At 54.3% G+C, this 10,323-nt stretch overlaps 1 protein-coding gene across 7 annotated transcripts in view; it reads left to right on the top strand.

Annotated features, from left to right (window-relative positions):
• The first annotated feature begins 118 nt into the window (after nucleotides 1–118).
• Col16a1 (collagen type XVI alpha 1 chain) overlaps nucleotides 119–10,323 on the top strand; it is a 48,398-nt gene continuing 38,193 nt past the window's right edge. For 4 of the 7 annotated variants that reach the window (XM_063235954.1, XM_013153874.3, XM_063235953.1 and 1 more), the window contains exons 1-12: nucleotides 129–310; nucleotides 1,894–2,000; nucleotides 4,019–4,093; nucleotides 4,202–4,322; nucleotides 5,106–5,229; nucleotides 5,543–5,809; nucleotides 6,651–6,731; nucleotides 6,895–7,020; nucleotides 7,738–7,791; nucleotides 8,090–8,116; nucleotides 8,797–8,832; nucleotides 9,848–9,874. In XM_063235954.1, coding sequence (XP_063092024.1) covers nucleotides 1,928–2,000; nucleotides 4,019–4,093; nucleotides 4,202–4,322; nucleotides 5,106–5,229; nucleotides 5,543–5,809; nucleotides 6,651–6,731; nucleotides 6,895–7,020; nucleotides 7,738–7,791; nucleotides 8,090–8,116; nucleotides 8,797–8,832; nucleotides 9,848–9,874 — 1,011 coding nt within the window. In that variant the 5' untranslated portion in view covers nucleotides 129–310; nucleotides 1,894–1,927. Of the gene's footprint in view, nucleotides 311–1,893; nucleotides 2,001–4,018; nucleotides 4,094–4,201; nucleotides 4,323–5,105; nucleotides 5,230–5,542; nucleotides 5,810–6,650; nucleotides 6,732–6,894; nucleotides 7,021–7,460; nucleotides 7,618–7,737; nucleotides 7,792–8,089; nucleotides 8,117–8,796; nucleotides 8,833–9,847; nucleotides 9,875–10,323 lie in introns of those variants that run through there. The other 3 variants (XM_063235956.1, XM_063235955.1, XM_023565648.2) reach the window with 3 other exon arrangements.

Here is a 10,323-nt window from a genome sequence, read left to right as displayed (position 1 = left end):
CCGCGATCCTCCTCCTCGGGCCTGGCAGGCGGGCTCAGCTGGGTTCCATTAGCCTTCCTGGCAGGCCCCCAGGCCCCTGGAACCACCCCTCTTCCCCACCCCGAGTGGCCGGCAAGCAGGCGTGCGCGGGACAGTACTCAGCCTGGAGAGCTCGGCCGCTGGGAAGCCGGGACCCGTGCTGCTGGCCCCTGGGAGAGAAATCAGGGACCCCCGAGGGTCCTGTGGAACCCAGGGGCTGCTTCTCCTGACTGGCTGCTCTGGAGCTGCTGCGGGGACTGCTCAGTGAGACAAGAGGATACCCAGTCACCGGGTAAGTGGGAATGGACTGGACTGCCTTCTAGCAGTGGGTTGAAGGGCCCTTTCTGCTCCTGACTGGCCCTGGCCCTGTGCCCTGGGGCAAATGGCATCCCCTCTCCCCCTCCCGGCCTTAGTCCTCTTCTCTGTAGGAGGATGAGCTCTGAACTCCATCCTGATTCCATTCTCTCTGACCCCAAATCTGTGACTCTGTGTTGGGGTGGAATATCGCCTTGGAAGCCTATTTCACTCTGTCTCTGTAGCCCTCCACTCACAATGGGGCCTGGGGAGTGGAGGCCAGAGAGTGGAGATGGACATGAGCTCATCTGTGTGCACGCCCCCACATGCACCCACAGGCTGCCCACCTTGGCAGTCCTTCCATTGGCTGGCAGGAGGGCAAGGCCAGCCTAGGGCTTGAGGGGTGGCATGTGCATGTCCCTGGGATGAGGGATGATTAGGTAAGGGCACAGTTCTCTCCCAGGAGAAGGGGACTGGCATCCTACTGCAAATACACTGGGGAGGGCGTCTTTTCTGTTCTCATTCCCTGTTTAGAACCAATGGAGGGAAAGTAGGATTCCACCGGAAGGAGTGAGGTCAGACTTGCATAAGAACTTCCCAGCAGGAAGGCCTATTGGAGGGGTGGTCACAGGATGGCTGTGTGCATGTGTGTATGTGCAAACTGGTGTGGCAGTTGGTTAGCATGTGTATCCGAGCATGCCTACATGAAGGTATGTTTGAATGTATACACTGGTACCTCTGTGTATATGTGTCTGTGTATATATTGCCCATGTATCCATGCATATTTGTGTGTGTTGAAACACGCATGGCCCTGTGTGTGTGTGTGCATCAACTGCCTGTCCTGGGGGAGGCTGGATGATGTATGACTGTGCTGGCCGCTTGCTTAGCCTGCATTGATTTATCTGGACCCATCCATCAGAGTTTAATAAAACTAAAAGACGGACATTCATCAGCAGAGGAGCTTGGCAACAAGGTCCTGAGCCCTGGTACCTATTCTCTCACCTACCTTATCCAGAGGGAAGCTCCATTGGCCCATATGCAGCCCTCTGAGGCTTTCCAGGAGACTCATCCAAGTCTTGAGCTTTTGACCTTGTAGTTGCTGGGCAGGGCTGCCAAGCCTGAGCCAGGTGCCCCTAGCCAGGTACTGGGCTGGTGTGTGCCAACCCAGAACACCAGTACCAAAATGCTTCCAAGTGTTTGATAAATGGCCTCTGTCTCAAGCTCCCTCACTATCCCCGCTACCACAGTCTTCTAGGATCCCTAGAATTTTCTTCAATCTAGCAGCTACCCACTAGCACAATGAAAGGCTGCCAGGCCTGTTTCCGTGCTCTGGCCAGCATCTTGTTCTGGCTGGTGGGTGTTTGTGCCATACCGGTGGTTAAATATTGTGATTATCACCCCTGCCCAGATCTTAGCCCTAAGCTGGTTAGCTGGGCCTCCCCAGAGGGATTAATGTCTGGCCAGACCTCTTGCAATGCCAGTCCCAGTGGGAGGGGGCGTTACAGCTCTCATACTTGCCCATGTGTGGAATTATGTGAGGGGACTCAGTAGCCGGCCTTCCCGGGTCTGTGTGGTTTTCAGGTGCTGTGGCTGCGGCTGATCTCTCTGGACCGGGATGAGGGTATCCTGGATACCTGGCCTGTGGCTGCTCAGTCTCTGGGTCACCTTCAGCCATGGGGCAAATACAGGTGAGATGACAGGGTGGTCAGGGACCCATAAGCCTGTAACCGGCTCTCTGAGGTTCCCGGGCCTTTGCACATGTGGAGCTATGTATGTGCTAATCATGTGAGCATTTATGGAGAGTCTAGAGGCCCGGTTCAGGGTAGCCTGAGGAGTTTGCACACTCAAACTTGTAAGAGAGTGTGTGTTCATGCATATATTTACATCTTCGAGCATCTCTGTGTTTGCATCCCAGAGTGGCTGTGTGTATCCTGAGTCTCTGCATGGGACAAGGCAGTCCCCTCCCGTGTGTACGTAAACCTGTTCTGTGTTAGCCTTGGTGGAAGCCAGTGGGGTAAAGAGCAGGCGCTTTGCTCTCCCTGCAGAAGGGTGCTGCCTCCTGAGAATGGCCCAAGTCCTGCTCCTATTCATGGTGGAGACTCCATCCTCCAGCCCAGATGAGTGTTCCTCCTCCACAGCAAGCCTGGCTCTCCTGTGCAAAGCCTGCCCCAAGGCACAGACTCTGGATGGAGCATAGGAGGCAGCTTTCCAGGGCCTAAGGCCAGGGGAGGTTTATTGGGCAGCTTTCCCAGACCTACTGGGTACCCTTTGACTTTGTAGCTCTGCCACCTAACCAGGCAGCAGCATAACTCCTAGAACCCAGACCCCGCAAGTCAAGGGCAGCCAACAAAGCATAGTGGCCCATAATTGTAATTCCAGCATTCTGGGAAGCTGAAGCAGGAGATTTCCAAGTTGGACCCAATCTGGGCAGTTTAGCAATTTAATGAGATCCTGTCTTGAAAGAAAAAAAAAAATGTTAAGTACCAGGAATGGGTGTTGCTGCCAGTTGTGTGTGTGTGTGTGTGTGTGTGTGTGTGTGTGTGATATGTGTGTGTATATGTGTGCATCCATACATATGTGTTTCTGCTTGTGTATGGGGGAGATTTGCTCTCCTCTCCCTCAACAGGTCCCCCAGGGGGCTGTGCTGGGGTAGAGAATTTCAACATCTGTAAGGAATCTGGGCCCACTGCCAAGGGGTGAGTCACCCACTGTTGCTTTGAGGATGAAGACAGTGATGATCTTTCTGGCCAGACCTGGAGGAGGGACTCTAGTGGGGTGACCATGACCAGGGACCCAGGATTCCTCCTTTCAGTCAGGCTAACAAGGAGTTTGCCAGCCTCTGGGATCTTACTTCACTGTCTCATCCCAGCTTCTGCAACTGCTTGCTGGAAAGGACTTTTTGACTCTAACCTCTGTCTCTCCAGCAAAGCACCTCTTCCTCTCAGTAAGCCCAGGGGATAGAAGGCTCTCAGCTGCCAGCCTGTCCCATCTGGGCTTTGGAGACCTACATTAAAATGTCTCATTGTCTAGGAACCCTTACTCCTTAATGTGCCCTACCTGGAATCTAAGGCCCTGCTGATGTCCTTGAGCTTGACGTCTCCTCAGACCCTCAGGGTCTTCCCACTGTTTCATCTGATGGTTATCCAGGTGAAAGTCATTCTGTGGCCTGAGATTTATGTCTGGTCTTCTTGTCTGCTTTGGATGTGGGAAGTGGGACCCCACCCACTGCAGAGATCACATGTCCCAGCTGCATGTGGCATCTCTGGTGGCAATTGTGCAGAACACAAAATGGGCACGAGCCTGACATTTCCTCGGAAGTGCTCCTCTGCCCCAACCTCAGCGCGTGTCATGGTGGGAGCACACGCATGGCCGCAGCTCACCACCCCACCACTGTGCTCTGGTGTCACCCAGAGATTCTTTGATCCTGTCCCTTGCTGGCCTGGACCCTGGCTGGGAGCACTGGCAGATTCAAGTTCCAGTTCCGGTTCTGCTGAGTTGTTGACTCACTTAGTGGCTTTGGGCCAGGCCTCAATCTCTGAACCTCAGTCTTCCTGACTGTATAGGAGGCTCCTCCTGGCTCCTAGATAGTTGGGGTCAAGGCTGGGCCAGGCTAAAGCTGCAGAACCAACTTGCTGCTTCCCAGGGACTCAGCTGGGCCACTGCCTCAGCCCGAGTCCCCAATGCTCCCCAGCCAACTTTCTTCCAGGTCAGCAGTGCCCACCTTCCCAGCAGGAAGGACTCAAGCTGGAACACAGTAGCGATCTGTCAGCCAATGTGACTGGTGAGCCTCCTCTCGTTCACTGCTGATCCCTCTACATTCTTTCTGGAAGGACATGCACCTCCTCTTTACCTGCTGAGTTGAACCTTTCATCTGTTGTGTTTCCTGAAGGCTTCAACCTCATCCGCCGACTAAACCTCATGAAGAGTACTGCCATCAAGAAGATCCGAAACCCGAAGGGGGGGCCTCTCATCCTGCGGCTGGGGGCAACCCCGCTCACCCAGCCCACACGGTAGAGGCATTGGTGTGACCACTGGGAATAGACACCGACCTCAGCCGTACCCCAGTTACCCTGGTTATGAGGCCTCTCGGGTGGTCATTTCGTTCCTCCTCCTGCTAGGACTCAGCCTAGCTTATAGGTTGCTTATAGCTTGGGGTGCGAGGGAAAACCAAGCAGCTCTACCCTATCTCTGACCAGCATGGACAGGACCAGGTCTGCATCTTGCGGGCACCTCAAGAATTATAACAATAGGATAGGGGTAGGAGCCTGGCAAGTGTGTGTGCGCCCACATGTGCGGAGCCCACACCCCCACCAGTCCTTGGCTGGCCTGTGCTGTTTCCCGCTTGGCCTCAACTTCCCACACGTCCCTTTCCCTTCTGACTGCTCTGTCATGCAGAAAGAACCCTTTCCATGTTTATTTTTTAGTATCTCCCCTTCCACCCCAATCCCAGTTATTCACCCCAGGGCATCCTAGATGCTTTAGAAGCCTTTACCAAAATTATAATGGAGTAGTGAAGTAATCATTCTGGGAAGTCTTTGTTTATAATCTCCCATCACCACCACACTGGAAGGCTCCATGAGCACAGGCCCCTTCTCTGTTTTCCCCAGTATTCTCCCCAGTGGTCAGCCCCACACCTGTCACCGAGAAGGCGCTCAGTAAGTGGTGCAAAGTGAACCACTAAATGCAATTTGGGTGGAGGTGTGTGGCTGTGGTGTCAGAGGCAGGCTCACTGGTCCAGCGGGCAGCAGCTGGGCTCTCCACCCCGCCTCAGGGCACCTGTCTTCCATTTGCAGCCGAGTGTTCCCTCAAGGGCTCCCGGAAGAGTTTGCCCTGGTGCTCACCCTCCTGCTGAAGAAGCACACCTACCAGAGCACGTGGTACTTGTTCCAAGTGATGGATGGAGATGGGTACCCGCAGGTGAGCCCTGCCCAGCTACCCTATTGGCTTATGCTCCCTAGGGCACCAGGTGAAGCGGGCCCATTCCTGCTTCTATCCCAGCTTGTGATTTCTAGGGCCTCTCCGCTCCATCCCAGGACCCAAACTCAAGGCTACCCCAGCCCATCAGTGCCAGTCCCATTCTTTCAAGTCGTCTTCATATCCAACCAGCTTTCTTCCCTTTCTGGAACTCAGTTTCCCCTTCAGTGAAATGAACTTGAGGGCCCTTGACTTTGCCATGTGTTAGCTCGGGAGCTCTGAAACTCTCTCTTCCTCCTTTCCCAATTCCACACAGATATCCCTGGAAGTCAACAGCCAAGAGCAGAGTCTGGAGCTCCGGGCGCAGGGCCAAGATGGTGAATTTGTGTCCTGCATCTTCCCAGTGCCCCAGCTCTTTGACCTGCGTTGGCACAAGCTAATGCTGAGTGTGGCTGGACGTGTGGCCTCTGTGCACGTGGACTGCATCTCAGCCTCCTCCCAGCCTCTGGGGCCCCGGAGACCCATGCAGCCGGTGGGCCATGTGTTTCTGGGCTTGGATGCTGAGCAGGGCAGGCCTGTGTCGGTGAGTGCTAGGTTGCTCCATGGCCTTGGTTTCTACCTTCCTTGTGTCTGACCGGGGCCTCCCCCTTCCTCATAATCATTACATGGTTCCCCATTGCCCTGTAGATCAATCCAAACAGATTAACCTGGCATTCAAGACCATCACAATCTGGCTCCTATAAGAGTCCATAGCATTGGGCTGGGGATTTGGCTCAGTGGCATAAATGCCTGCCTGGCAAGCATGAGGTTGTGAGTTCGATCCCTGGTACCACAAAAAAAAAGAGTCCATAGCATTATCTTCCTTTTCGCTCCATGGTGCTCTGCTTCAGCCAATTGCACCCTGGGCATCCAACTCACTTAGCAGTTCTACAAGTCCTTGCCTTTGTCTATCCCGTTACCTCTACCTGAAATCCTGAAATGCCTACCCTTGCACCTATTCCCACCTGATGAATAGGCTCAGCTTGACTGAAACTTTCTCCTTCCTCTTCCTCTGGGCTCCCTGTCTCTCTCTCTCTGACATGTGCAGTTTTATCTTGCTTTTAGTTCTTTTGTGTATGTGTGTATGTGTTAGTAGGGGCTGAACCCAGGACCATCACATTGAGCTACATCTCCAGCCTTTTTTGGTTGCCCAGGCTGGGTTCAAAGTTTTGATCTTTCTGTCTCATCCTCCTAGAGTGCTAGGATTATGTGCTTGCCCTAACATGCCTGACTAACACCTCTATTCTTGATAGCTTCTCAGGCCAGAATGGAAACACCCTGAGGTTAAATTCTGGGGCATAGACATCTCTGTCTGTGCCTCACTGGGGGCCAGTGCACAGCTATTTGATAAAATGACCTGAAATTAACTTGTGTGTCCCCTGCAGTTTGACCTGCAGCAGGCACACATCTACTGTGACCCAGAGCTTGTGCTAGAAGAGGGCTGTTGTGAGATTTTGCCAGGAGGGGTGAGTGCCTGGCCTAGCATGACTGGGGTGGGGAAGTGGTGGGGGTGGGGTACTGTCTAATGGCACAATGTGCTGGAGATGGGGGCCCTCTGGGAATGGATGTGTATAATTTGGGATAAGTCTGCCTCTGTACTGACCACAGCTCTTCCCCCACACTGAGCAGTGTCCCCCAGAGACCTCCAAGGCCCGCCGGGACACCCAAAGTAATGAGCTCATCGAGATCAATCCTCAGACAGAAGGCAAGGTCTACACCCGCTGCTTTTGCTTGGAAGAGCCTCACAACAGCAAGGTGGGCAGGCAGGCCAGGCACATGAGAGACTGCCCCTCTCTCTGACCTGACTAAGATCTGCCACCGGGATCACCTGGCCATGTACCCAGGGAAGGGAGGGCCTTGAATGCTCCATCCATTTATGCCTCACCCCCTAAGACTCAGGGAGACAGAGAGATAACCCATGGCATCCTGTGGCATTGAGAGTTATGCCCGCCTGGCTCTGGCACTGCCCCACTGATGCCACCTAGATTTTTCTTATGAGGGTAGCACCAGGCTTGCAACAAAGGCAACTTCTTGCAAGGATACTTGGGGTCAGAGGCCCAGTTGCCCTGTTTCCCCCAGGGCTCCCTCACTTGCCCAGCACCATGGCCAGCTGCCCTGTCCAATTCCAGGCTCTTTGGAGGTGGCAGGGAAACATGGTTCCTCCCTTAGCCCCGCCCTCTGGCTGGGAGCCTCCCTGCCCACCGGGCACCATGCCCAGCCTCTGGCTGCAGGAACACAGGATCCCATTGATTCACAGCCTTGTTTTCTCCGACATCACATGGGAGGGAGGAAAAGAAAGGGCGCCTGTGGGGTTGGCCTGGAGGCCTGAGCAGGTCTCTAATGTCCTGGGAGGTAACATATGCCAGACCGAGAGGGTACCTGGGTCCACATGTGCTTTGCCTTAGTGCCCCTTTCCAGTGTGGGCCCCAGGACTGCCGGTCAATCCGTGTTTCCCTCTGCTCTGTGTGCCAGGTGGATTCGAAGCTGATGGGAAGAACCAGTCAGCAGGCAGAAAGAGGAACAAAGGTAGAGATGGTGCGGGAGGAGGGGCTTGTGGTACCCTCAGTCTGCCCCGTACGCCCTCCATAAGCCCTCTGGAGAAGGCTCTTCACTCCCACTCTTTTCCTGCCTGGACAGAGCTCAAGCTGCATGATGCCAGCTCTGAGAAGGACAGACAGACAGGGTGGGACAGACATAGGACCTGGCATTCTCTAGTGTTGATGCCTGCAGGCCCATGCCTGCTGGCTCTTGGGCAGGGGTTTTGGTGTGGTGCTTTGCTTGGTCCCTGAGTTCTCTGCCCAGTCCCACACTTTTATTTTCCCAGGTCCTTCGGGAGCCATCAACTGATGAGGTGAGCCCCCAGTCTGGGCTGATCAAGGAGCTTAGTTAAAGGGGTACTAGCATGAACACTTGGAACAGGCTTTGGATTAATAGACCCTGGATGTGGGGATGATAGATGACCTTGCAGCTCCCAGTATACCTTGGGGGCCTGACACTGAACCCTATCTGCCCACTGCCTTTTCCTGGGTTGTGGGGTGGTAGCCCTGGAGGACACTCTTACTGAGTTGGCAGTGGCCATAGGTATCACGGGAAAAGCCCAGGCCTTGGCCTTGGAACTCCTAAACTCGGATCTTTACTCTGCCCTGACATGCTGTGTGAGCCGGGACTCACCACTATTCCTCTCTGGGCTTCCATTTCCTTACCTAGAAAATGGCTGTGGGGGGGCTGGGGATTTAGCTCAGCGACATAAGCAGGCAATCGTGAGTTCGATCCCCAGTACCGATAAAAAGGAAAAAGACTAAATAAATAAATAAATAAAAAGAAAATGGCTTTGGGTATAAGTTAGTGGGAAATGGGGGAGGGGTGAGGATTGTTTTCTAGGGTTCCCGTCTTAATGGTTTTCTTCAGTCACACCTAGGACATGTGTGATCCTCTGTGGCTAGGGGTGTGTGTGTGTGTGTGTGTGTGTTGGGGTGAGGGCAGAAGGCTGGTCCCAGGGGCTCAGACGTGATCCTTGTTCTTCCCTCTCAGTGCCCACCCTGTGTCCATGGCGCCCAGGAAAGCAATGTAAGTAAACTGTGGGTACGCGGAGTGGGGTGGGTGAGGGCTAGGCATGCATATTGCCTGGAGCTGGCTGTGCAGCTTCCTGGTTGAGGACAAGGGGGTCTTTGTGTACTCTCACACCCCACTCTGCCTGGCCCCCAGAGCGGGCTTGACCCCACCTCTGTGCCCGCCCAGCCAGGGCTGCTGTGAGGGGCAGAGGACGGGGTGGGAGGGACATGGCATGGTGGCCATCCTGTGGTATCAGGACTTTGGTTACTGATCACGGCTCTGTATTTGCCACATGATCTCAGGTCTGCTGTGCTTGGGAGGTTTCACATGGCACCTGCCAGGCCAGAGACAGGGAATGGCTGGCTCAGAGTTACCCAGCCCAAGACTGGCTCCCAAAACCATACACTACCTCAGAGCTGAGCAGAATCCCCTCTTCCCTCTCCCCTCTCAATAGCTGGCCCTGTTCCTGCCTCCCCCTGGGGGTCTGGAAGGACAAGGGAGAGGGGTTCAGTGTGAACCCAGCTTGTACCCAACTATGCCTCTTCTGTGGGCAGTGTGAGTCACAGCTCTCCCACGGCCTGATGCTCTGAGCTGGCAGGCCACAATGGTCTACAAAGAGTGCAAGTCCAGCTGCCCTCACCTCCATGCCCCCTGACAGTGGGGGACATCAGGAAGTAACCCCTCTGCTGCCTGTCCCCTTTTAGATTGAGTCCTGATCAAATCTGGTAAGACTGATGGTCCCCAGAGATGTAGGGGTTACCATGGCAACTGAACCACCACATTATCCTAGCAACTGGAGGCGGGGCTGGCCGAAGCTAGGCAGGTTAGAGACAGTACACTAGACCCTCTGTGGGTTTGACCACCTTAGGAAATAGAGCCAGCCTGCTGGGTGGCCTGGAAAGCAGAGCAGGTGGCAGGCTGTTGGTCTTGCTACCATACTGTGTGACCTTGGATGAAATTCTTACCCTCTCTGGGTTCCTGATTTCCTCTCCCTTTTTGAGGTGTAATGGCTTTTCCTCTATCCCCTCAGGTCACACTTGGTCCTTCCAGTTCCAAGGTGAGTCTTGACAGAAAACACGACACTCCTGCCTTCTTTGCTGGCTCCAGCCCACCCCATACCATGTGGCTCTGTAGCTATGTGTCTGTCTCAGGACTACCTGAGTCTGTATGGGTATCAAGGATGCATGCGTTGGAGAGGAATGTGGATGTACAAAGATGTCAAGAACTGCCCTTTTCTAAGGCTTTACTATATGCCAGACTCGGCCACACAAGTATTCATCATTTGCCTTCCTGCTCCTTCTCAATACTCATTCTTCGGGGAAACTGAGGCCCTCTGGGCCCACATGGGAATGTCAGACTGACTGTATGGGTATGGCTGTGCGTAACCCTAGGATCTGTGTGTGTGGCTGAGGGTTGAACTCATATCCTTCTGAGCCTAAAGGGGCTGCTGAGCTGTGTGCAGAGGAGCAGGCAGTGCACGCAGATTCCAGCCGTGTTCAGGTGCTC

This window comes from Cavia porcellus, unplaced genomic scaffold (assembly GCF_034190915.1).
Source record: "Cavia porcellus strain 051 isolate PalLab524CR breed Dunkin Hartley unplaced genomic scaffold, mCavPor4.1 scaffold_25, whole genome shotgun sequence".
Lineage (NCBI taxonomy): Eukaryota > Metazoa > Chordata > Mammalia > Rodentia > Caviidae > Cavia > Cavia porcellus.
Note: the sequence above shows the minus strand (reverse complement) of the source record. Positions and strands in the feature narration are given on the sequence as shown.